General features: G+C 47.1%; 1 protein-coding gene across 5 annotated transcripts in view; it reads left to right on the plus strand.

The window, feature by feature from the left end:
• Window positions 1-27467, plus strand: part of UPF3B (UPF3B regulator of nonsense mediated mRNA decay) — a 747911-nt gene that overhangs the window by 452885 nt on the left and 267559 nt on the right. For 4 of the 5 annotated variants that reach the window (XM_069612697.1, XM_069612693.1, XM_069612696.1 and 1 more), the window contains 2 exons: window positions 15111-15299; window positions 21237-21403. In XM_069612697.1, the coding sequence (XP_069468798.1) occupies window positions 15111-15299; window positions 21237-21403 (356 nt within the window). The remainder of the gene's footprint in view (window positions 1-15110; window positions 15300-21236; window positions 21404-27467) is intronic. The other variant, XM_069612694.1, reaches the window with a different exon arrangement.

Genomic DNA, 27467 nt, shown 5'->3' on the forward strand with positions numbered 1-27467 from the left:
GGACAAGGGTAGCCGTTCTCGCCATGCCCATGCCAGGTCCTGGTCCTCGACGCGCTCGAGGCCGCGTGATCCTGTGCCGTCTTCGAAGAAGATGTCGACGCCGTCGGCGCCAAAGTCGTCGCCGATTTCTCTCGAGGCTCCGCCTCCGAGGGGGTCGTCGGCGCCCAGGTTGTCGAGAGACACGCTCAGAGCTCCGGCTTCAAGGACTGTGTCGACGCCGCCGCTGATGCTGGCGGCGCTGCAGCTGACATCGACGCCGATTCGCTCGACTTCAATGCCTTTTCTGTCGACGCCGACTCGTTCGGCGCCCACGACGCCTTTCGAGGCGGTGGTGTCGGAGGGGCCCCGTGGCACGGGGTTTGCCCCTAGAAAGGCTATGGCTAAGGTCCGGCACTGCTTTGGTCCGCAGAGGTCTTCCTCTCCCCGCCTGGAGTACATTTCAGAGGGTGATGAAGGCTCTGATGGCGGCCTGGTTCCGGTTCCAGATGACCTTATCTCAAGCCATAGCCAGTTTGATGACCTGAGGCAGTCGCTGCATGATGCCAGTGGACTAGACACCTCTCCGGAGGTGGAGTTTTGTTGGCCAGAGCCTGGCACTCATGCCGATTCTTCATATCGGCGCTTTAAATCTCGGGTTACCGAGTACTTGGGTTGGTCAGCTCCCCCAGGGGAGTTCGTTCAGGATGATCTCACGGACATCCTTGATCTCGGTCCACCCACTGACCCGGTTTTGCCTTTTCATATGGCTCTGCAGAGAAGGGTGGCGGCGGCTTGGACTGCTCCGGAGAGTCTCCCGGCAGTGGGCAAGTCTTTGTCGCGAAAATACCGTCCAGCCAGTAGCGACCCCTGCTACTTGTCTAGGCACCCCACCCCGGAGAGTTTGGTGGTGCAGGCGGCTACAGCCCCGGCAAAGCAGGCGTTGTATCCTACCATCCCTCCGCATAGGGACGACAAACATTTTGACGGCTGGGCGAAGAAAGTGTTTTCTTCGGGGGGTATGGCGCTTCAGGCGGCCAACTCCATATGTGCCTTGTCTCATTTCACACACACACTCTGTGGAACTGTGTTGCATTAGCGGCTGATCATATTCCCGAAGGGGACGAACGGGATGGTTTCCTTGCTATGGTTCAGGATGGCAAGGATGCTATGTGTGAGGCCGTTCAGTCGGGTTTTGGACTTGGCGGATTGTGTCAGCCGGTCCATGGCGGGGAGCACCGTAATGCGCAGGTTTGCGTGGTTGCGGAAGTCTGGGTTCGCTCCTGATGTGCAGTCCCGGCTCCTCAACATGCCTTTTGACGGTGAACACCTGTTTGGCAGCAAGGCTGACGAGAACCTTGAGAGGTTGCAGACCTCCAAAGCTGCAGCGAAATCGTTGGGTGCTGCAGTTCGCCAACCTCTGCCTTTTCGTACTAGGGGACAACAATGGAGGGGAGGTTCCTTTCGCTATTACTCCTTCAGTAAAGCGAGAGGAGCTAGCAGTCAAAGAGGCCATCGTAAGAGTGCCAGAGGTGGAACAAAGGTACTCGAGGTGCCAAGGCCGCTCGGGCAGTTGCCTCTTTGCCCTCAGGCAACGCCGCAGCCGCTACCACTCAGTCATGAGGCCAGGTCCAATGGTTCGCCGGTTGAGGGAAGGCTGGCGCAGCATCTTGTAGAGTGGCAAGCCATTACTTCAGATGTGTGGGATCTTGAGATCATAACCCACGGCTACTGTCTTCCTTTTCGGCAGAGGCCTCACGACAATCCACCAGGGAACCTCTCTTTGAAGAGTCCGAATCCGCTCCTTGCGCAGGAAATTCAAGCCCTGAATTCAAGCCATAGAACTGGTGCCTGTAGCGGAGAGGAACAAGGGATGGTATTCCCCTTGTTTTTTGATTTCAAAGAAAGACGGGGGATTGAGACCCATCATGGACTTGCGCGGTTTGAACAAACTCCTCAGGATGGACAAGTTCAAGATGGTGACTCTTTCTCAAGTCCTCCAGGCCCTTCAACTTCAGGACTGGTTGGTGTCTCTAGACCTCAAGGATGCTTACTTCCATGTGCCGATCCATCCCAAGCACAAGAAGTACCTGAGGTTCGCGATTGGCGACTCGCACTTTCAGTTTCGGGTCCTGCCATTTGGATTGACATCCGCCCCGAGGGTTTTCACCAAGCTCATGGTGGTGGTGGCAGCGCATCTCAGGAAAGGGGGGATTCACATCTACCCCTACCTGGACGATTGGTTGATCAGGGGGTGCTCTCCCGAGCAAGTCCTGGATCATCTGTCCGTCACCTGCCACTCCCTTCACAGGCTGGGCTTCTCCCTCAATTTTAAGAAGTCCCATTTGACACCAACGCAGCGGCTCCAGTACATCGGAGCAGTGCTCGACACGTCCCTGGGGCAGTGTTTTCCTCCTCAGGTGAGGGCTCTTCACATTCAGCAGATGGTGCACAAGTTTCAGTTTGCCCAGAATCTCCCAGCGTCTGAGTTCTTGAGACTGCTCGGCCTCATGGCATCCTGCATTCTTCTGGTGCCAGAGGCTCGTCTGCGGATGAGATCTTTGCAGTGGGCACTCAAGCTCCAGTGGTCTCAGTCCTCCGGCAGGCTGTCGGACCCTGTTCAAGTGCCGCCCTCGGTAGCCCGGGACCTTCTGTGGTGGGCCGTCGAGGGCAATCTGATGAAGGGGGCCCCATTTTGGCTTCCCTGGCCGGAGGTGACGATCGTGACGGACACATCCCTCACGGGATGGGGAGCTCATGCCAACGAGTTGACAGTCAGCGGTCGTTGGTCTCCGTCGGAGTCCAGACTCCATATTAATCTGTTGGAGCTCAGGGCCGTCAGGCTATTCCTGAAGGCTTTTCTGCCGACTGTGCGCGGAAAGAGTGTCCTGATTCTAACGGACAACACATTGGCCATGCACTACCTCAGCAAAAAGGAGGGGGGCAGGGTCACTTCCGCTGTGCAGGGAGGCGATGCAGCTCGAGTTCTGGGCCATCCAGCAGGAGGTTTCGATCTCGGCGGTTCATCTCGCCGGAGACGACAACGAGACGGCGGACGCTCTGAGCAGGCAGAGCACGATCTCTCACGAGTGGGAGCTGGCTCAGGAGATTCTCTCGGAGATCTTCGCCCTTTGGGGGACCCCTCAAGTGGATCTCTTTGCCTCCAGTTTCAACCAGAAGTGCGAAAGGTTTTGCTCGCTGGAATTTCCTCCAAAAGGAGCCTTAGGAGACCCATTTGTGGTGGAGTGGTCATTCCCACTGCTGTACGCGTTTCCTCCAGTCCCCGTCAACCCCCAAGTGCTGCAGAGCTTCAGTTCCCGGATGATCCTCATTGCTCTGGCGTGGGCCCGGAGGACATGGTACCAGGACCTTCTAGACTTGTCCATCTGCCCTCCACGCATCTTCCCTACCGAGATGATCTGCTCTCACAGGAGGGGGGGGGGGGTCAGGTTCTCCATCCAGAGGTCAGATCCCTCAATCTTCACGCTTGGCTTCTGAAAGATTGAGGTATAAGGATTGGGACCTCCCTGAAGACGTGATGGAGGTGTTGTGCTCGGCCAGGCGGCCGGCATCTAAGTCTCTGTACCGTTGCCGTTGGAGAAAGTTCTACGACTGGTGCAGGGTTCAGAATGTGGATTCTTTTGAATGTGACATTCCCATGGTTCTGTCTTTTTTGCTTTATTTGGCCCACAGGGGCTTGCAAGTGGGGACCATTAAAGGTTACTTGGCGGCGCTGTCCATATTTAAGCGCTTGTCTGAAGAGTGTTCCTATTTTAAGATTCCTTTAATTTCGCAGTTTTTGAAAGGGCTCACTAATGTGTTCCCTCCGTCACCTTTTTTGGTGCTAGGTTTGGATTTGAACCTTGTTCTTAAGATCCTTATGGGTGCTCCGTTTGAGTCTTTACATTCTTGCCCTTTGAGGCTGTTGACTCTGAAAACTGTGTTTTTGGTTGCGGTTACTTCCGCTCGCAGAGTGAGTGAGTTACAGGCACTTTCAGTTAAGCCACCCTTCACTGTGTTTCATAAGGACAGGGTTGTCCTTAGATTTCGTCCTTCTTTTCTTCCGAAGGTGGTTTCGGAATTTAATTTGAGCCAGAAGGTTGTTCTTCCGGCGTTCTATCCTCCTCCACATCCTGGTAAGGAAGAGGAGAGGCTCCTGGAAAGCGTTTGGGACAAGCTGTGACGAAACCGACGTTGTCTCGTTGGATTATTTTAGCTATCTCCGAGTGTTACCGCTTGGCGGGTAAGGACCCTCCGGCTGGCTTGCCGGCCCATTCTACCAGAGGAGTGGCTGCGTCTACTGCCCTGCAGAGGGGAGTTCCTATTCGTCACATCTGTGATGCAGCCACCTGGGCTTCAGTACATACTTTTGTACGTCACTATTCCCTTGATTCCATCAGAGGGCAAGATCTGGCCTTTGGCAAGGCAGTTCTCTATTCCGCAATTTGATTGGGCATGCTAAATTTGTATTCTAAATTCTTTCCCACCTCCTTGCTTGGTACTGCTTTGGGAGTCTGCCGTAGATATGGAATACGTCGGAGGAACAATCCCCTCGAAGAACAAGTTACTTTCTTACCTGGTAACATTCTTTCGATGGGATGGTCCGTCGACGTATTCCATATCGCTCCCTCCCTGCCTTCCCCGCTGCAGAATTTCTTTTGCGATTGCAGCTTGCGTTCCGCAAGGCCTTGTGTGTCTGACTGGCAGAAAACTGGTGGCACACGTTCTGGGAAAAAACTATAACTGAGGCTATGGGCGTCGTGCGTCCTACTTATCACATCGGGTGACGTCGGCCGTCGGAGGAGGTCCTCGGGGACGGCGCATCGACATCATCGAAGCAGGACGCAGACGCCAAAGATTTTCCGAAGCAGCACAGCTGTGGACATTACCTGTCATAGATATGGAATACGTCGTCGGACCATCCCATCGAAAGAACGTTACCAGGTAAGAAAGTAACTTGTTCTTCTCATTTGCTCATGCCATTCCGATCCTCATGCCTGCATCACGCTGACCTAGTACGCACACATGCCCTCTTGTCTCAGCGCGCACTGGAAACGACTCTAACTTGGTGTTTGTTCGAGCTATAAGCCATTTTGCCAGTCTGCACAAAATTTCAATCTAGCTGTTACTTTAACTAGCTTGTTGATTGTTCCATTTATAAACCTTTCTGCCAGTCTGCACAAAATTCGAATCCAGCTCTTGCACTACCTAGACCTAGCACGCATGAATGCATTCCTGTCTTAACTTGCCTGCACCGATAAGGACTCTAACTTGGTGATTGTCTTAGTTATAAGCTATATTGACTGTTTGTATCAAACCTGTATCTAGACCAGTGGTCTTCAAACTTTTTTGGCCAGGGCCCCCCCTGAGCAAAATTTGGGCAGGTCGGGACCCCCCAGAAATGCCAAATGGACAGTATATATTGCGCGCCGTCACCTGCTCCCATCAAAGTCGCTGGGCTCCCTCATCCCACTCCTACCCAGTCGCTGGTCTCTCCCCACCCCATCACACACCCAGTGCTCTCCCCACTCTGCTCCCATCACTATCCCATGGTTCCCCCATCCCGTTCCCAACACAGTCTGAGGGCCAGTGGCGGCTGGTGAATCTTTTTTAAGTGGAGGGGCATTAAGGGGAGGTTCGGGGGGGTTTCCCCCTGTGAATTTTTTTTTAAATAATAGGTTAAAATGTTGCATTGTAGAGCATACTTTTAACAAAAAATGGGTAAATAGCCAAACAGTTTGCAATTGTTGCTGGGAGTCCAGGGGGCAGGCATTGATATTTTATTTCTATCGCGCTCGTACACAAGTGTTTCAGAGCGTGACAAGGCAAGGGAGGGGAACAGAGGAGAATAAAACAGCGATCTTACTCGGCCCAGTGACATTGAGAACGCGCAAGTGTGAGGGGAAAAGTGCATGGAAGGGGGGAGAAGTGGAAAGTGCGAAGCAGAGGAGAAACAGATAAATAACAATAAATAAATAATAAAGGCAACAAACAGTGGTAGTGCAGCCAGCAATTTGCAAGTGCTACGTTTAAGGCAGCAGACAGGGTAGGTCTGATAAGTGCAGGAAGAAAGATGGTTCTCCTCAAGTTTTAGAGTGGCAGGGCGCTGTTCCAGAGGGAGGCCCCAGCCGAAGACGGAGATCTACCCCCAGCTCGTTTCTTTGATAAACGACTGACCCTGAGGGAGTTGGAGGTAGAGGAGTGAAGAGCTCGAGAGGGGAGGTATTTGCGGAGGAATAGCTGAAGGTATTTTGGACCGAGGCCCCAGAAAGCCTTGTGGACAAGGCAGAGGGTTTTGAATGATAGATGTCCGGTAAAAAGATACCATCCCTGTCCCCTGGGCCCCACTGGTCCTAACACAATGAACATGATTATGTGTATTTGCAAGGCGCTGCACATTCATACAGCAATCACTCTATCATTCACATGAGCATCCATCACCATACACTCACTCATAACGCATCCATACACATGTTTAAATAAAAACAATGAACATAAACGTACCTTCTGCATTGGCCTGTGTGTGGGTGCTGCTCCAGCTGCTCTGTCCGTATGTGCGAGGAGGCGCAGGAGCTCCCCCTCGGACATACAGACATGCAGTGCCCCAGCCAGCATTTCCAATGAGCTATGCAATGCTGGCGAAGCAAAACGCCCCAGCACTTGCATGGCTCAGTGAGCATGTGCGGCTGGGGAACTAAACTGAACTGTCAAAGGGAAACAGTGTTTCCCTTTGACAGTTCAGCCAGCCCAGGAGCACTCCATTAGCTGGATAAAGCAGCTGAGGGAGTGCTCACTGTTTCACTGGGCTGGCTCCTTAGCTCCTCCATAATGGGTGAGGGGCCACTATGCAGTTAGTAATGTTGACCATTGTTGCTGAATATATCACAATTTACTTACATTTTAACACAAAGCACCCCTTTGGGTACTATTGAAACAGTGGGCTTCATAACTACTCTGGCGGTAGCTGTGCCGGTAAAACCGGCACGGCTGCCACTGGAGTTGCATCCGGGTCTGGCACCCGCGAATGGGCAATTACTAGGTCATGCCGAGTTAGGCGGACATGATAATTGCCCTTTCGAAGGTGCCGGTAGATCCCCATTCCCATTTGAGCCCCATATGTCTCAAATGGGAAGGGGGAGCTCGGATGCACCGGCACCGTTAATAACGGTGCCGGTGCATCCGACGAGCTGAGGTCAGACCTGGCGGGGGCTGTCAAGCACCCACGAGCACAACTCTTACTATGGCGGAACGGTAGCAACGGTGCCGGTAGCTTACCAGCACCGTTGTTACTGGTCCGCCATAGTAGTAATGAGGCCCAGTCTGTGACTAAAGAAATGAATATCCATTTACAACTGTGGGCCACTTTTTCATTGTTGCCTGAGACAGTTTCATGCTTCAGCCCGCCCATGTGGGCCACCCCTGCCCATTTCTTCCAATCTAAAAAAAAAAAAAATCTTTTTTCATGCTGAGCTCTCAGGGCCCCCCTGGGATGCACCCGCGGACCCCTAGGGGGTCGCGACCCACAGTTTGAATACCACTGATCTAGACGGTTGTGCTCTGCCAAATCACACCATACTATACTAGCCAAGTTAAATCCCATAGCCTAAGTTACACCTAACCGCTTGTAACTGCCCTGGGGTCTTACATGTACGAGTTCAGCTAATAACTTCCACCATCTATCTGGCATCACGTCCCTACATTGCCTCTGAACTATGCTAGCCTGGCTCTTCCTCATCATGTTCCCCTTCTGTGTTATGCCCAATCGCACGCCATGTAGTAGAAACAGCTACATCCCACTCAGTAATGGTCTAGCCAAGCTTGGCTGCCCTAGACACCACCCCATCCCCTGCCCCACACCCTTCCTTCCTACCTACCTTGCCTCCTTTCCCCCCACAGCGCCCCTACAGACCATACCGCTAAAATTAGCGTCACTCTAGGTAACCCGCCACCTAACCTCGCTGACCTCACCAAAGACGCCTATTCTGACACCAACCAGAACTCAGCCAAAATACCAGAACATCGCCCTACAGCCCACCCCAACCTCATTACCCGCAACAACAAACTAGGCTGCAGACTTATCACCTTACCAAGCAAAATGCCCACTACTCCTACAGCGAAAGATACCAATAAAAATACCAGTGTAAACACTGTGCCACTCAAAGGAACCTTACTTAATGTCAGATCCCTGGTTGCTCACCCCACCGAAATTGCCGACATCATCCGTTCAGCAGATCTGGACTTCCTTGCCACCACAGAAACTTGGCTTCATGCTGCAGCAGGCCCCTATCTAACCCTTGCGGTTCCTGACTACTCCTCCATCCTCAGAGCCGACAGACCCAATGCTCGCGGAGGAGTTGTAGCACTTATATTCAAATCCTCCCTTGACATTAGATCTGTTACCTCCCCGCTACTAAACTCATGCGAACACCTCTCCATCAAATTTCAAACTACCCCTAAGAACACTATCACCCTGGAACTAATATACAGACCCCCCAGCCCCACAGGTGCCTTCAAGGAAGATATAACCTCCCTCATAGCAGAGAAATCTAAACCCCCTCTCTCAAAATATTATTCTAGGTGACTTTAACCTGGGATGCAATGATCCGCACGACATCCCTGCATCCTCCCTTGCCAATGCCCTCTGCGAACATAACTACACTCAACTTAACACTCTACCTGCACATCAGAAAGGCAGAACCCTAGACTGGCTCGCTGCCCACAACTGCAACATTATCTGCAAGGACCCCCAACCACTTATATGGACCGACCATCTCCTACTATTATTTTACATCAGCACGAATAACCCGCTCAACACACAGTGCCCCCCTGCACCAGCATGTCTGACTAGAAATAAGCGCAACATTACCGCTGTAGCCCTCATTCCACTGGTTCTACCCACCCTAAACAGGATACCGACACATCGGACCTCAACCTACTAGTAGACACCTACAACAACGCCATGACTAAAGCTATTGACACCGTTGCCCCACAAAAATTACGTAAAGGTAAACCTAGAGCCCATCTTAACTCGTGGTACACACCTGAACTTAAAATACTAAGAAATAAGAAAACTAAAATGGAAACCCTTTGGAAAACGAATCCATCAGCGGAACATAAAATGAATCTCACAAATGCATTCTCCCACTATAAAAAAGAAATAATCTGCACTAAAAAGGAAGCTTACAATATAAGAATAAGTAATGCAAGCTCCAGTGCTAAAGAACTATTCACCATCTTGATGGAGCTAGAAAATCCCAATCCCCGACGGACACATCTGTGAAGGACCAACTATGGTGCACAGGCATCCAAGATGCCCTCGCGAACAAAATCACTGGCCTGCAAACGAAAATTGAAAACAAGATCACAACTCTCTAGTAACAGCCCCCCCCCCAGCTTACCCACTACCTCTAACTCTAACCTTGGCTTCACCTTCAAAAAGGTAACTGCACTAGAAGTGCAAAAAATTATAACCTCTCTCAAACCGTCAAACTGCAAAGGGGACAGCTGCCCCGCACAGATCATAAAAGATGCAACAAGAGACCTCTCCCCATTCATTTCCAAGCTCATAAACGTTTCATTCTCCACTAACTCAGTACCCAACAATCTGAAACAGTCTTGGGTCCTCCCCCTTCTGAAAAAACAGACCCTAGACCCAGCCATTCCCATCAATTACAGGCCTATTACCACCGTTCCCTTCCTGCTAAAAATCCTCGACAGAGTTGCCTACTTGCAAATCCAGAATTACTTAGAGTCCAACCAACTACTTGGACTGCGTCAGTCTGGCTTTCGACCTCAACATGGAACAGAAACTGCCCTTGTTGATCTCAAAAGTCAGATTGACGACATTAAAGATAAGGGCAAAGCTGCCATCCTACTCCTCCTAGATCTCCCAGCAGCCTTCGACCTGGTTGACCATGAAATACTCTGTAACCACCTTTCTTCTGCCGCCCATTTCTCCTCTTCTGCTGTCACGTGGATACAGTCCTTGTTGGCCAACAGAACCATGAGGGTTTTCTCCCCGCTGGCAGCAGCAGACCCCAACCCCATCACTTGTGGTGTCCCACGAGGCTCATGTGTTTCCCCCACCCTTTACAATATCTTTGCAAAGCCTCTCTGACAAATTGGATCGTCTTGGTGTCACCTACACAAACTACGCGGATGACACCCAGATACTCCTCACCATCTCTGGCAATTACAAGACTGATGTTACCAGGATCAATGAAATTTTCGTCATTCAGGCATGGATGGCCACACACGACCTCTGTCTGAATGACGAGAAGACTGAACTGCTCATCGTCGGTTCACCCAACAATTTTAAAAAAATGAGCCCCAACTATTCCAATATCATCATCGATGGCAACACTATCCCTGTTGCCAAAAATGTGAAAACACTTGGCTTTTATCTCGATGCCAATATCAACCTCACTAAACAAGTCAACTCTTATACAGGAAAACTAATTAGAGCCTGCAGACCATTTCTCTCCACTAAAAGCTGCCTTATTGTAACGCTCACCTGATTCCCACGGAGGCGCGGGTCTTGGCAGGAAACTGTCTGTGACTCAAAGTGATGTGCAGGACTCGATTGGCTTCTGGGGTCGAACCTCTTCGCACTGTGTGTCGGACTCGAAAAGTGAGGTTTCTGCAGGTGAAAGAATATGGGGGTTAATGGTCTGGGTAGTTGAATGTCCCTCTCTCCCTCTCTCTTCCCAGCTTTTTCGTAGAGCCCCCAGGTCAACGTGCTCACCTTATATAGGTGAATGCTGGGCTCTCCATCTGCGTCTGGTGCAGGGTGCCGTTGCCAGTTCCTTCACTGGTGAAACATAGGCCTCTTGAATTCAGAGGATGGTTACCGTCGTCGGCACGAGCGGTGAGTTTCTGGACACCTTTTGTCTTTATAGTCTTTAAATACGTGGCACGTTTATATGCAGACTCTATATAATGCTTTTCCCTTATGTATTGCAGGACTCTTGAGATGGAAGATGAAGTAAAGCGCCTGGAAGTTTGTAAGTATGGCAAGCGCTCTAATTGTCTCTTTCCTTGCAGCTTAGTTCGTGTTAGAGACGCCGGAGTATTTGCAGGCGTTTTATTGCGACGAGCGGGATGGACGTAAGTAAATACCTGCTTAATGTCTTTTCTTTTGCCTTTCAGATGTTGGTTTGCAGCGCCGGAGTCCGCGGAATGCCAGTAAGTTGTTAACGATGCTTTGTCTTTACAGACGGCGATGCAGAACGAAGAAATCCGGAATCCACAGCGTGCCGGTAAGTATGACAATACTTTTGCCTTTGCAGGTGGAGATGCGGCGTGACGAAGCGGCCGCAGCCGATGGATCAGGTGAGTAAGTGCTGCGTGTAAAGTTCGCCTTGCTAACCTGTTGTTTCTGTTCCTTGCAGGTGCTGATGATGTCTGGATATTGAAATGGTAAGTAAGATTCTTGCAGGTCCAGGATCAGAAGAAGAAAAGCCGGAGCAGACTCTGTGAGCGTTCTGCTGCAGATGCAGAATAACGCGAAGCACGCTTCATCTATCGGGTGTGGTTTAAATAGCCTTGGAGTGATGAGGCGTCTTCTTCCACGGCCCGCCTAGGTAAGAAAAGAGTTCCAGTTTCCAGAAGAGTTCCAGTGCTGTATTCAGGGAGTGGAGCTGCCCCACCCAGGTAAGAAAGTAGTCCCTGTTCTTAGATAGCTTCTAAGTGGCTGGTAAGTAAGCAGCATGGTCTGCTGCAGGTAAGTCCACCCAAGCATCCTCACACCTATTATGAGCCCGGTGCTTCCAGTGCCGGGACCAATGGTTTTGATGAGCCTGGTGCCACCGGCGCCAGGACAAGGTCCAAAAGGTCCCAGTGGGGACCGGCTGGTGCCTAGGATTAGGGTTAGGGGCCTGCTTCCAAGGACGTTGGGCTGGTCCTGGCTCCTCGGAAGCAGTGATCATGACACTTACCCTAGCTAGAGCTCTCATACAATCTAAGTTAGACTACTGCAACAGCCTCTACCTAGGTGCCAACCAAGCGATAATCAGCAAACTCCAAGTCCTTCAAAATAATGTGCTACGAGCAGCATTAAACATTCCTAGACGAGAGCACGTCTCTGCCACCAGAATCACCTGCAAATGGCTCACCATTCAACAAAAAATGTATCTAAAAACCCTCTGCCTCACCTATAAAGCTCTCAACCAACTAGCCCCCCCCACCTTGCCAACAAATTCACCATGAAACCTTCCATCAGAACTACTAGATCCTCCAATACCCTATGTCTCACGGTGCCCAGATTCATTTCTAAAAGAGCCGGAAGCTTGAGCTTCACTGTCCTCGCCTCCCAACTCTGGAACGCCTTGCCACTGAACATCAAATCGTCCAAATCCTTCCAGTCTTTCAGGAAACTTGCCATTGGGTGGCTACTGGCAAAAAGTCAACCTTTAAGCTAGACCTAGCTACAACTTGTATATATAGTACATGCTGCATTTAGGCCATTACTGGATGTATTTACCTCCACTGTCTGTATATTCTGTATATAACCTTTGCTAAAATTTCACTGCTAATTACCATGTACTGTGCCTTGCAACTTGTACTAAGCGCCCTTTTACTACCGGGTCCGGAGCGCTATATAAATAAAATAAATAAACAAACTTACCATCAGTAACCTTTGTGTTATTTTACTCTGCATATTTTCTAATAAGGAACATTTGCAGTTGTTTATAGTACACAGAATAATGTCCACTAGTACAGCATTTTTAATTTTAACTGAGTTTCCTCAGAATCTGGCATGAATATTGATAAATAATTTTTAGGGAGAATTTTCATTTCTCTGCCAATTCACTTTAACCTTAGAGACCCCCAGCTCTTTTGCTGGACTCGGGGCTTTTTAATTTTGACTCCTTAGTGGGTGGGACTTTTTTTCTCACTTGCTCATGTGTTTTCCTGACTGATTGTCTGTGTTCCTTACTGTTTTATGGAGTCTGGTAAACTCCATAGGCATCTGCTTTTGCATTGTGGACACAGCACCTTTTGTGCAGTGCCACTGAGAAGTCCAGCGGACTTCAACATTTTCTTGGGTGAACTACTGTTCCCAAGAATAATAAGATGGACCCCTGTCTTACCTTTACTTTTATGGGTGCAGCACACACCACCCTGTGTGGAGTGCTGGGGGGTTTACATAGTAACTCATTTAACCCATTCCTCATGTAACATTTTGTTACACTAACTCACTTGAATGGCTGGTGGCAGTGGTTTCTTTACTACATGCTGACCTGTATCTGCAGGCTTATTCCTCAGCTGCAGTACAGCATCCAAGGGTGACCATTTTCACAAAACTGCCCCGTCTTCTTTTTTTGCCATTTCTTGTCAGTTTCTTCTGGGCTTTTACTCGTTTGAATCAAGTTTGAGTCCTTTGTGTGTTTTGCCTTTGACAGGCTTCAGCCCTGAAGCCTGTCCAGGCTCCAGTGTGTCTGGAAAGGCAGGAAATGAGGAAGGTCCCCGAAACTTCCCTGTCCTTTGTCTCTAGGGGTGTATGAGTGATACCAGTTCCAATTGGCCGGCTGGAGGACAGCTACGCTGCTGTGTGATTGACAGTTTAGGGCTGTGAATGAATGGGATTTTGCATAAAAAGCGAGGTTTGTGGGACTAGAGACAGAGTCGACCACTGAAGGACAACATCCGAAGCAGAAGACGAGAGAAGACACAAGCAGTACCCTCCTGAACCGTGAAGTGCCTGGTGAAGCCCTTCAACTGTGCTGACCCCATTTTCGAATCGACAGGGAAGACCCATACGAGACGACTTCCTCCCTTGGGACCAACCAGCCTCAAGACCAACTCTATTTTGGTGCAACCAAATCCCCCTTTCCCCCCTGACTTGCTGCTACTTCAGGCTGCAGAATCACAATACCCAGGGTACCTCAACCATCTGTGAGTGCATGGTCTTCCAAAGTGTGAATCCGGCCAAAACTTTGTGGCCATCCAGAGGACCCTACAGAATCCATGTCCAGAGTCCCCTCACCAGAGTCCAGCACCGAGGTATCATGCAACTTCTAACCAGACCTGTTTGTTGTTATTTGGTGCTGAGAAAAAGGTGCCAAAAACACAGCCACTGAATCCAGAGGAATCCATTGCTGCCGAGTCCCTCTCTCGAGTGCTTCTGCTTAGGCCCGCAAGATGTCCTCCCTTTCGTCACCACGGCCAAGGACCAAGAACAAGTGTCTGCTGTACTACAACCAGAAGGCCTCAGCTGGCACAACTTCTACAATTCAGAGGTGTACTGTGGGGCTTGTGGTACATTATCCTTTGGCCATTTGGGGTGCTTCCTACCTTTGCAAGTGCTAGTTAACCCTATTCTGAGTTGACCTCAACTCACTTGCACTGGCCTTTCAGCTTGTACTTTCTCAAGGTGACTCTTCTTGAGTTGCTGTGATTTTGTTTTTGAACACTGACTATTTAAGAACATTTTTCTAAGAAGAATAGTATCAGAACTTTGACTTTGCCCATTAGATTTGGCTATCCTGGCTCCCTAAAAGCCTCCCTCTGAACCTATTGGCTTTGGCAGTGCTTGTTCCCTTACGGGTTTTGATTGTTGAACACTTTTAATGCTGGGATAAAAGACTGCCTGCATCCCTTTGGGAGACTTAACGGTTTTTATAGAATGCCAGTCTGTTCTGATCTAACTCTAACCTTTCCCTCCTTAATAAATCAATAATGCAAAGGTGATGCCAAATAAGTGCTATACTGACCTCAAATGATGTCACTTCGGGGTGCTGGGAAATGTGTAACATGAATGAATTACTCAACCTGCTTTGTTGTTCAACTTTTGAATTGAATCCTAATTTGGGATTCATGCTACTGCTAGTTGCAGCTTTTTAAAGAATCCTTTAAATATATTTGTTTAAATATTTATTATATAACTTTAAGTGTGTAAGTATTTACTTGGATACCTGTATTTACTGATTTCATTGTACAGCTCTACAGCACCTCTCTTAAGATAAACCTGGCTGCTCACTCACACTACCAACTGGTGTAGTACAGGGCTATATTAAAACGTGGGTTACCTAATACCAAGAGAAATGTCCTGTCCCAATACCAGTTGAACTTCACTCATTCTAACCTAACAATATTATTTTTAAATAATGTAGCAACCTCTGTTTGTTTTTCAGCGAATAAGGGAGGAAAAAAGAGAAGAAAGACGAAGGAGGGAACTGGAGAGGAAAAGATTAAGAGAAGAAGAAAGAAGGAAGTGGAAGGAGGATGAGCGAAGGAAGAGGAAAGAAAGTGAAAAGCTGAAGAAAACAGACCGGATACCTGAAAGAGAAAAGGACCGGTCAAAGGATGAACCAAAGATTAAGGTACAGGTATAGGGTTAATTGGTTTCAGCCTTGCGCCAGTGTATATTGGGTAGAAATTTGACAGTCTGCATTGTCCGCGGTGTAAACACTTAACCCTTAGTGTCAATAAACATTGATAGACAAAATTAATATTGCTTAACAAATTGTGCGCTCATTGGGGGAAAAAGAAACATTTGCAACAGAGGCAGACTTAAAAATTGTTTTAGTAAATGCATTTCAACTGATTATAATAAACATACATTTTGTGTACAATTTAAATATCCTACAAATGTAATGGTGCAACTATCTTAAGCCTACACGTGTTTGTCATATTGTTTCATCATATTTTATTTTCATATGAACATAACATTTTGTAAAGCTTTTCCTTTATTTCCTGAATGGCGATGTCTAAATTCATTTACTTTGTTATTATTTCATGAAATCCTATTTGCTTTCCGTATTAACTCATAGTAGTGTAGTCTGATATTTAATTGCTCTGGTAAACAAAAATGGAATTCAAATCGTCACCCATTAACATGACCATCAACCCAATAGGACAGCCTTATTCCTAAATTGGAACCAGTGTTATGGAGTCTGTGTGTTAGCTGCTTACTTGCCGTTCATGGACATCGAATGAAGCATCACGACTCTAACGCAGAGGCTCCATAACATTGCATCCTGTTATGGAAGAAGGCCTTTATATTTGGTTGATGAAGAAGTTAATTGGTACACTGCATTGAAGAGTCAATTTCCATTTTTGCTGGCAAGAGCATTTAAACGTCTCACTACACTGCTAAGCATTAGTAAGGAAATCAAATGTAACTGCTTTAAACAGTAACTGTTCAGGTATTTCAAATTAATTGGGCATCTGTTAGGCAGAGTTTGTATACAGTACCCTTTGGGACCAGTACACACAACTAGGACTACAGGTGTCAGCAAACCAACCTTTGGTATAAGTCTGTACTACAGTTTTGGTAGCGTTGCTGAGCAGCCAGGCTTATCTCAAGAGGGGAATGTGAGCTTTAATGATGTTACACAGAGGTCTACAATCACAAGTATTCAAATAAACTCTTACACTCAAGGTTTCTTGGTAAAATACTTATTAATTTATTTCACTGTCAGTTATAAAACATTCACTAGAAGTAGGCAATCTATATTACACACAAATATACTTCAGTACTTTACACTGTACGTTTCTGAGGCATTTAAACTACTTTGAAGGAGGAGCAAAATGGCATTGAGTACTTTGAAGTAGGAGCAAAAAGGCATAGGTTAATAAAAAGATGAGTTACTCTTAGACAGTGCAAATACTTTGAGTTCAGCAGTGGAGTTAATTCAATGCAATAGGTCACGCCAAAGTCAATGGGCTAAAGTCTTGTATAGGATAAAGTTCTGGTAGTTAAACGGAAAAGTCTTTGCCAAAGTTCGCAGAAATAGTTTGTAAAAGGAAGAATCATATGTTGAGTCACAAGCTGATTAGGCCTGCAAGTTGGGACAGTTTCAAGTACTTTGACTGCAAAAGGTAAGTTCTCTGTTTCGTTTCACAGTACCTTACAAATATAGAAAAGGTGCAGCTGAAGACTTCTGTTCCTGGCAGTTCCTGCAGATCTCGCTGTTCTGAGCCTCAGTCGTGGGGACAAGAGGGAGGACGTCGGGGAACTCCTGCTCTGGGACTGGTCGTAAAGCTGGCAAATCTTCGATTCCGGTAGCTGTAGTAAAGCACACAAACTGGTCCCTCTCCCTGGTTATTCGGTTTCCTGCAGCACTCGGAGGAAAATACACCCAGCTCTGAGAATGGTATCCAGGTGGCTTAGTGTCGAGTTGATTGGTCCCGCCAACTCAGTGAGAAGTCGTCCTTGCAGGGCTTCTCTGTCAAGGTGAACTTAGCGATTCGGACCTGCAGCAGGGCTTCACCGGGCAAACCAACGGTCCAGGAGTTGCAGCAGCCGTCCTCTTCAAGCTCGTGTTCGGTTCTTTCGTTCCAGTGGTTGACTCTGCCTTCCAAGCCAAGAGACTCGCCTTTTATTCAGTTCTCTCCCATTCATTCTAGCCTAGCTGTTACTCACCCAGCAGGGTGGCTGTCCTTGCCGGACAGTCAGCCAGCCAATCATGCCAGAGTGCTTTTGGGTCTCCTAGGAGACAAAGCACAGGGAGTTTCGGGCACCTCCCTCACTTCCTGCCCACCCCAGACACTAGGGCGCCAGAGGCGGTCTTCAGTCCTGAAACCCGCCAAAGGCGAAGGAACAAAGGGATTAAATGTGGTTTGGCGCGCAGAGACAGACTCAAGAAGGACCTTTCCAAAAAGAAATGGTGAAAAAAGAACATCAGGACCTGTTTAAATAAAGGGGGCTCGGACGCCATTTTGAAAAAGATGGCTCCCGCGATTTAACGCTACTGTTGTTCGCAGTGGGGAAAAATCAGTCGTTTGTTGTAAAACCACTGCCACCAGCCATTTCGAGATAAAAGGGTAGCATTTGACTGCTACATGAGTTTCTAGACACAGGGGATACTAGGTAACCACTCCAGCACTCTATAGTAAGATAGGGTGTGCTGAGTCTAAGAATTTGAAAAGACTAGTAAAGTCAATTTCACTTCACTTTACTTACTCTGGGAAACTGTAGTTTATCCCAGAGAAGGCATTTCAACCTTGGGAAAGCCTGAAAAGGTTTCCCTGTGCCACTGCACTGAGTGTGCTCTCTGACACAAATGAAAAGATGATGCCTATGGAGTTGTCTCAAACTTCATAATCAAAGAAAACACAAGAGTAAAACACATTCAAAATACATGAGTGGGAAAAAAGGCTCAGACTCTCTCCAGGTAAAAAAAAATCAAGTCCTCAAAATCCAGCAAAGTTGCTGCTAAGGTGAAGGGAATTAGCACATTCATGAGAATTCTTCCTAACAACATCCACATTTGGGAAATGAAGAAAAAGCTTATCATATTTCAATTAGGCACACAAGTTGAAAGTTTATTGAAAACGTTTTAAAATCTACCTTTGAAAAGAAAAAAATCTAAATTCTTTCTGATGGGCATGTATTGTTTTTTTCAGCAAGTTTTTGTTGATCAAATATTAAGTAGGTACAATTTAATTTGCTCAGTTTCCTTTTTTTAGTAATTGTGCACATTTTGTAAAGAGCCCTGTGAAAATTAGCCTCTTGTGTTCGGTACATAGATCAATCAGCTGTCTGGGTCTAAGCCTCCCATGGTCAGTCTTGTAGCTAATAGGACTTGCTCTTGTGTGCTGTCCACTTCAAGGGACATTACTAGCGTTAGAAGGAATGGGCTAATAGACCTAAGAATTATCTCTTAAGATAGAAATGTATTGGCTTTGCTACATGAAGTTATCAGCTCCCGGAAACCTATTATCAGTTGTGCTAAATCACCCCATGGCCGGTGAAACCTCTTACCACTTTGTTGCAGAACACTTATCCAAGGTACTTTGGCATGCTTGATGTTGGGCAAGATTGTATGCAGTACCCTTGGGGTGTACTACAACAATCCTGACCTCCTGGCAATAGTAACCCAACCTTTGGTATAAGTCTGTACTACACAGGTTGGTAGTGTGGACGAGTAGCCAGGCTTATCCCAAGAGGGGTCAATGTGAGCTGTAGGGGAGTTAGAGTTTCACAGTGAACAAGTATACAAGTAAAGACTTGCACACAGGGTTTCTTGATGAATAATTGTTTTATTTACCAGTCATTTAATATAAGCCTTCTTCAGAAGGGAGCACTGTTAAACACCACACAAATATACTTCAAAATTATACACTCTCTTACGTTCAGAGTCTGTAAATACCCATTTGGGATGGCATACAGCAGATACCTACACCCACAGGTGACTTCAATTGCTAGGGTACTGTTGACATTAATGTATTACTGTTGGCATTCAGAATAAGTTAAGAGCAAGTCCCAACAGAAAAGATTATTAGAGCAAACAAGATACCACAAATATTTCTTAAGCAGGCAAACACTTTTAAATCCCTCTAAGAGTCATTCAGTTAAAACAGGATAAGCCAACATCAATAGGCAAGAGTCTATATGGGCTTCAGCACTTTTTTGGAGGTAAGTAGAAAAGTGTTTGCACAATGTCTCAGATGTCTTTGAAGAAAAAGATGAATCAATGTAGGGGCACAAGCTGTTAGCCTTGTGAGTAGTAGAAAATGCAAGCAACTCTACAGCAAGAGGTAAGTTCTCTTAGACTTTGTACAGTACCTTTTTAAAATGAAAAAAAAAGATGCAGCAGTTGACTCCTGTTCCTGTGCAGCTCTGCAGGTCTCACTTTTCCTGGGCCTCAGTCGTGAGGACAAGAGGGAGGACGTCGGGACTCCTGCACTGTACTGGGATGAGAAACAGTGCGGTTCCTGGCTGTCGAGATGGACTTTCCTGGGGTCCCGCACTCTGTTGAGGGGGCTCAGGCTCGGTCAGTCCTGCTTCCTGGGAGTCCGGAGGATCTTCCTGGAGCTCTTGGCCAACTTAAAAGCAACACACAAACTGGTGTTCCTCTCCCTGGCTCTACGGTATCCAGCAACTCTGTGGAAAATCAACCAGCTCCGAGAAGGATGTCCAGGTGGCTTACTTTGGAGTTAATTGGTCCCACCAACTAAAAGGGAGAAGTCGTCCTTGCAGGGGCTTCTCTGTCGATGCAAACTTGGCGTTTCAACTCTGCAGCAGGGCTTCACTGGGCAAACCAACGGTCCAGGAGTTGCAGCAGGTGTCCTCTTCAAGTTCTTCTTCGATTCCTTCGTCCAGTGGTCGACTCTGCCTTCCAAGCCAAAAGACTTGCCTTTTATGCAGTTCTCGCCCTTTCATTCCAGCCTAGATCTGTCACCCAACAGGGTGGCTGTCCTTGCCAGTCAGCCAGCCAATTATCACAGAGTGCATTTGGGTCTCCCAGGAGACTAAGCACAGGGAGTTTCTGGCACCTCCTTCACGTCCCACCCCAGACACCCTGGAGCCAGAGGCAGGCTTCACTTGTGAATCCCACCGCAGACAAAACGAACAAAGGGAACAAACATGGTTTGGCGAGCAGAGTAAATCTCAGGAAGGACCTTTCCACGAAGAAATGGCGAAAAAAGGCTTCCCGGCCATTTTGCCAAAAATGGCACCCTTGGGTGCTTTACTACAGCTGCGAACGCAGCCCGCGGCAAATGCTCACCACATTAGTAAAAACGAAACCACTACCACCAGCCATTCAGGGAGGAAAGGGTAACATAAAAAATGTTATGTTATATGAGAAGCTAGACAAAGGGGATATTAAGTAACCCCTCCAGCACTCTGTTGTAAGATAGTGTGTGCTGGGTCCAGAGAGTTACAAATGTTTGTAAGGTCAATTTCACTTTACTGCTCTGGGAAACAGTAGTTTATCCTAGAGAAGGTATTTAAACCGTGGGGAAATCTAAGACTTCCTGTGTCACTGCACTAGAGATGCTGTGTGCCACAATGTAAAAGATGATGCCTATGGAGTTTGTCACACTCCACAACACAGAGAAACAGAGTTCAGAAATCACATTAAATAAAATACATGAGTGAATGGGGGGAAAAGGGTCTCACTCTCTCCTGGTTAAAAAAAATCAAGTCCTCAAAATACAGCGAAGTTGCTGGGGGTCTCTAAGGTAGAGGGAATTGGCACATTTCTGAAAATTCTCCCTAACTCTTGGTTTATCCTTTTTTGGTGTAAGCAGGGGTACTTAAAGCATATCAGTTTATGAAATGTGCTTGCCTAGGTTTGAACTTGAGACTTGTAAAAAGATACAACTAGTGAATTCTGGGTTCATTTTCTGTTGGACAATTTCAACTTGCTTGCCTCAGGTTGGAGCATAGGCTTTTGTGCGAAGAATGTTGAATGTATGAAGGATAACCATCAATGTAGCCTCTTTAGTGCTTTTATTTTTGTTTGTTTAAACAATGCAGTGAAACTCAAGATGTGTGCATGAGTCTAAATACCATGTGTTTTCTTAAGTTATTAAAGAAGCCCGAAAAAGATGATGAAAGATTTGATTCAGAAAGAAAGTTCAAATCGAAAAGATTGGAAAGGGAGAATTTTAAAGATGAGAAGTGTGCAAGTGGGCAAAGCAGTATTTCTGCCAAAAAGTCAGATGGTGAAAATAAGGATGAAAGAATGAAAAAGTAAGTATTTACTTTTTTGTATTAGCTGCTTTATTTTGTTTTGAGATTCCATTGAAGACATTTTGTGCCAAAATTAAATATTGTTTTGCTGTCCTATGTGGTCTGATCCAAAGTGAATAACTTTTTGCCCTCCTGAAATGTCTTAGTCCTGAAACTAAGAAGGTGTGTTTCCCTTAATGAGTCTACATCACTATGGCATGCCTCCAAAACATTTTGGTTAGTGTACAATACAATATGAGACAGTGATGTTCTACTCCTGCAGAGGGTGTTTGGTATGCAGAGATTGAAATGGCTGGGTTCTATTTGCTCCCGTTTGGACTTTATTTTGCATTTGCATTTTCTTTTTTTACTGCAGAATATCCTGGTTATTTTAGTGCAGCCCTCCATTTAAAGTGCATCTCAGGCTTTTTTACACACATACATCTTGTGAATTTGACTTCTCTTTCTTCCATTTGTATCATTTATGCAGGCTATTCATGGCAACACTCCATAAATTAGGGTGTCCACGACTGACAGCCTGGGCAGCAGGCGCTCGCAAAACCCTCTATTTACTTTAGCTGGCTGTACTGCTAGAAGCAACTCGGATGAGTCATGATCTGCTTATTTTTTTTTAACACCATCCTCTAGATAGTATTTTTAATGTTGCTATTTTTTATTTTGGTAAAACGGTCTACTGAGGGGTAATTTAAAGACGGCGGCAGATTGTGTGTGGCACTTTGAAGGGAATTTGTGTATTTTCTTTTTTTTTTACTTTATTCAATTGCTTGGAGATTCAGAGTTAATTATTTGAGCGTTTTTCATCGCAAACATCCTTTTCACATTGCTTTATGACACTTATGTAGTATTGTTTGAAAATGGGTTTTAAGCAAATACCACATTTGATTTAAGTTTTTCTCCTGTTTTAATCTGCTTTAATAGTGGCAGCCCAGTTGCCGTATTATGGGCATTAAATGCAGTTTTCTTTTTTATCTCAAAAGCTCAGCAATGGCATTTAATACCTTGAGGTTTTCCATTATCAGATTAGTGTGTATCTGTCTGTCTGTGTCAGTGCCCCACTTGGTCCACCCCAGTCAAGAGGCTGGAAACGCCACTGCCAGTAGTTATTAAGAAAACAAAACGCCAGTTTCAGATTTCAGCCCATTTATTTTCCCATAGAGAAACTGTGCAGTTTTTGAACAGCCGTAGCGTAACAACCGCTTGGCGGATCTGGACCAAATCTGACACAATTTAGGCATGAAGCGTAGTCTTAATTACCTTGACTGGTTTGGGGTAAATGCATTGAGTTGTTTTTATATTATTCGACAGAAACAAGTGTGCCTACTGTCCCTTAAAACCTTTATATCGATCATGGTTCTTAGCTGCAGAGAGGTTGAGAGGCGCTAATAACATTTGACTGGATGGATTTGGATGAAATTTTCGAAACCAATGGTTGGTCAAGGACGCCCCCTTCCAAATCGGGAATTTTGACAACAATTTGTTTAAAAAAATAACATTGAGAAAACAAAAAATCGCTGCCTACTCGCATTCATTTTCCTATCGAGAAATAGTGAGTTTTTTGAACAGCAGTAGCTGGCTCGGGTTAAATCCACCCAGTAGTTTTTAAAATATTCGACGGGCATGGGTTTGCTTCCATGTTCCTTAAAACCTTTATATATTTCTGAGGCTTGTGGAATCTGCTTAGATCACATGCTATGCATAGGCCGACATCTAGTGGAAGCTGCAGAGTATTAGTTGTTGTTTTCGAAACTCGAAAAGGTACGTCGACATGGCATTCCAGTAATACTATCCCTAGTGTGACGTCCACTGTACCCATGATCCCTCACGCGTCGAGGTCCCTCAGATTTTTTTTTCCGCCATATTAGACAGACACGTATAGCAGAGTTGCTTTCGGCGATAAGCCATTGAATTTGTATAATTACAATAGTTTTTCTTTCTATTCTTTCTTCGACTGCCATAACACCATGCCGAGGAAAGGGAAAGAATACTGCTGTCGGAGACCATCGCGACGGACCGTACGGCCTTGGAAGGCCGCCCCGGGCCTCGGCCCAGACAGTAGGGAGAGAGGGCGGAGGCCATTGTTGGAAGGCCATTTTAGAATGCATATTCTCCCCTGCCTACACTTTGTTCATCCAGCTGCCATCCCCTTTACCCAGAATAAAGGAAAACACTCCATTTAGGTTTTGCCCTAAGTGCAACCGTAAATTCTCCTGGGTTGACAAACATTTAGTTTGCAACTTGTGTCTCCCGAGAGACCACGTCAAAACGTCTTGTCGAGCGTGCAGGCTCTTCAAGCCTAAGGCGTTAAGGGACTGTTCCACTAAGCGCTGGGCTCACTACGCCAGGCAACTCGAGGCCATGGATGTAGAAGGAGCCTTCAGCGATCGCAGCGACTGTGCACTTTCGGACAGCGAGGGCACTGGAGTAGCTTCAGCTACCCAAGCGCAGGCCTCCGATCCTGTAGGACAGGCCGGTGGCCATGTTGTGGGGACTACACCCGGCTGCCGGAGCGCTTCAAATCACACACTACAAAGCACACAAGCCCCAGTCGACATTCGACAAATGAGTCGAATACTCGACAATATTCGACACCCCGTGAACGGTCCACCGAGTCCCGGTCCTCTGGGCAATCTCGTTCTAGATCGCCACACGACAGGGCTAAGACGTCGAAAGACGGCAAGGGTGTTGCATGAAAAACACCTTCCGAAGGTCGTGCGCCCATGGACGAGACCTTGGCCCCCACACTCGAAGTTTGACATTCTTCATCTAATAAAATGTCACGCCCCAAAAAGTTGATTGCACACTCCTCTGGGCCCCAGGGTGGGGAAAAACCCCATAAGAAATCCTCTAAGACCCCTCATAGGGACAAGAGTCCCACTAGGGACAGGTCTTCACAAAAGGGAATTTTATCCAAGCCCATAGAGAAACCTAAAGACTCTAGGCCAAAACGTATACCTCCAACTAATGAAGAAATTGGTATTCCCGACACTGTAATCCCAAATGCAAAGGAATGGTCTTCGCAAGATAGCGACAGTTATGCGAAGAATGACCTTTATGTCAAATTTCTTTGAAAAAAATCCAGATTACCTTCAAAGCTTTCAGACCCCCCCTCTGCCCCCCACCTCAGCCTCTTCTGGCTCTCAACCCTCTGTCTCTCAACCCCCTACCAAGAGGGCTCGTTCTGATGTCCCTGCACAGGGCAGAATTATAGATCTTTATGACCCTGAAAGATCAAGAAGGTCAGGATGATCTTTCATTTGTGGAAACATCTGACCCTCAAATTATTGATGAGGACACAGACAAACTTTATTATGGGGACGATGAGGACCCAGACCAGAAACGTAGCAGGAATTGCGAATAATCCTACACTTTTGGCAAGTTACAACTGCCATAAATGGGAGGAGGTTTCTGCATTACTCATCTGCACCTGAGCCACTTAAATCTCAATAAGCTCAAGTGGCAGCAGATGGAACAGCTGCGTCTACTTGTCTCCTCAAGTAAAATTTTGACGCGGCTGACAATGCAGAGAGAGTTATCGCTGAGGGCACTATTATAAAGAGGCACGCATGGCTTCGCCAATCAGGCTTCAGGCCAGAAACACAGGCCACTTTAATATGCCAGTGGAACCTTATGTGCTCTTCGGCAAGGCTGTAGAAGACGCACTTAATACAGCAAAGGATGAGTATGATACTCTAAAGTCCTTAGATCAGCTCACGAATAAGGCCACGGGGCAAAGAGGTAACAGCAATTTTCGCCGCTTTCGGGGCCAAAATTCTCAGAGGTTATCAGGATACAACCAAGGCCAAGGTTCCTATGGCAACAACCAAGGACAAACCTTTCAAGGCTATTCATGAGGACAACTTAGAGGTCGTGGAATCGGGGCAGAGGCCCAGCTCGAGGTTGCACTCCACCTCAAGTGACATTCCGCTCCAAGTACCCTCCCATGCAGCTCCAGTAGGGCGCATTTCCAACTTCACCCACGCATGGGAGGGTATCACCTCGGACAGATGGGTGCTGTCCATGGTAGCAGGAGGCTACTGCATAGAACTTCTCAAACGTCCTCGCGATCACCCCCCACAATACTCCCCCCCCCCCCCCCTCACCCCAACCCCCCGCCCCCCGCCCACCCCCACCCAAGACAAAAGGTCCACTCAGAGGAACATCAGCAGATCCTTCTAGAAGAAATAACAGCGCTTCTATTAAAGGCCGCAATAGAAGTGGTCCCAGCCAACCAGGTAAACAGGGGTATTTATTCAACTTGCTTCCTTGTGCCAAAAAAAGTCTGACGATGCGCCCAGTATTGGATTTGAGGCCTGCGAACAAGTATGTCAAGCCACAAAAAAGTTTTGCATGACTATGCTACAAGAGGTAATCCCGCTCCTAAAAAAGTGGGATTGCATGGCAACACTGGATATGAAAGATGCCTATTTTGCCCCACTAACCTTTGAAGAATGCAAAGTGAAATTCGGGGTGCCGGAAACAGAAAGATTCCGCTACACTCGGATTCGACACTGGCTCTCGCACGAGCCCTTGAGAACTCAGGGCTGCCGAGAGCTAACGGCACTAAAACAAATGCTCATGACGACCCTCCCCCCCCCACCCCCCAGAGGGAAAACATCGGCTCTGTACGGACTATTAGATAGAACTGATCCCAACAAAAAAGAGACATACATAGAAAATTGGGAAAGGGACATCGGCAGGACAATTGATGGGGAAGAATGGGGGCACATCTGGACCAGAACGCAGAAGAGCTCGAAGTGTGTCACCAATAAGGAAGGGGCGATCAAAACCTGCTACAGATGGTAGTTAACCCCAGAGACTCTGAACAAGAGCAATCCGGCCATCTCCCCACTATGCTGGAGAGGATGCACAGACACAGGCACACTATTTCACTTACTCTGGTCATGCCCAAGATCCGTCAAATATTGTAAGGAAATCCGGGACTTAATCGAGCAGATCACAGGGCTAACGATTCCATGGGACCCAGGAATAGTTCTACTGGGCAGCACAGGGGAGGGCCAATTTCCTCTCACCGGCAACTTAGCAAGCCTGTGCACACAACTGCTCACTGCAGCAAAGATAGCGATAGCAAGACTATGGAAACATCCAGAGGGCCCCGCCATGAGCCTTTGGTGGGCTAAATGTTGAGACATCACAGCTGCAGAAAAAATAACCGCCATCCGCCTGGGGAACAGAAACAAGTTCTTCAACACCTGGGCTCCCTTCCTAGACTATGCAGAGCAGTTTCCTGGAATGGCAAGAAAACCGCCGCCCCTCCGCTGGATGGACAAATACGACTAAAATAACCCATAGACGAGCCCCATGCCCTGCAGGGAAATGGCCCCCCAGATGCCACTTTCCCGGGATCAAGAGCAGCAGAGGGCAGGATGAACTCAGACACCCAGCACCAGCCTAGTGCTAACCAACACTTCCCCACAAAAGACAATTAATTAAAACAATTTAACAATTTCCCCCATAGACTACAGCCCCCCCAATGAACTGTCCCCCAGGGCTCCCCCTTCACCCCCTATACCCCCCACATACTTATGTTCTGTTTGTTTATATGGTGGTTTAATATGCTCATTTCAAATGAACTATGCAATATGCCCCCACCTAATTATGTTCTGTTTATGTTGTGGTTTAATATATTCATTCCAAATGAGCTATGCAATGTGAATTAACGCACTTGAAACAATGTTTCTGATGTTTGTTAATCTGCTTAGAATCACATGCTGTGCATAGGTCCGACATCCAGTGGTCACTGCGGAGTATTGCATTTTGTTTTTCGTAGTCGAAAAAGGGGACGTCGACAAGGCGTGTCTGTAACACTATCCCTATAGTGGCGTGCGTTGTACCCACAATCCCTCACGCGTCGAGGTCCCTCAGATTGTTTTTTTCCGCCCAGCTTCTGGTCGCTTTACGCGGAGCTCCTAGAGAGACATTGCAAATACTTACTACGGACCTCGGTCCTTAATTATACTTATTATATTGTTAAAGATCCCTCCCCTCGACGTTAGCTGTGAAGCTGTTTCTCCGCCGAGCAAGTTTTCGACGGAGGGGAAGAGAC

The sequence above is a fragment of the Ambystoma mexicanum genome, chromosome 5p, assembly GCF_040938575.1.
Source record: "Ambystoma mexicanum isolate Mex_15411 chromosome 5p, UKY_AmexF1_1, whole genome shotgun sequence".
Taxonomy (NCBI): Eukaryota; Metazoa; Chordata; class Amphibia; order Caudata; family Ambystomatidae; genus Ambystoma; species Ambystoma mexicanum.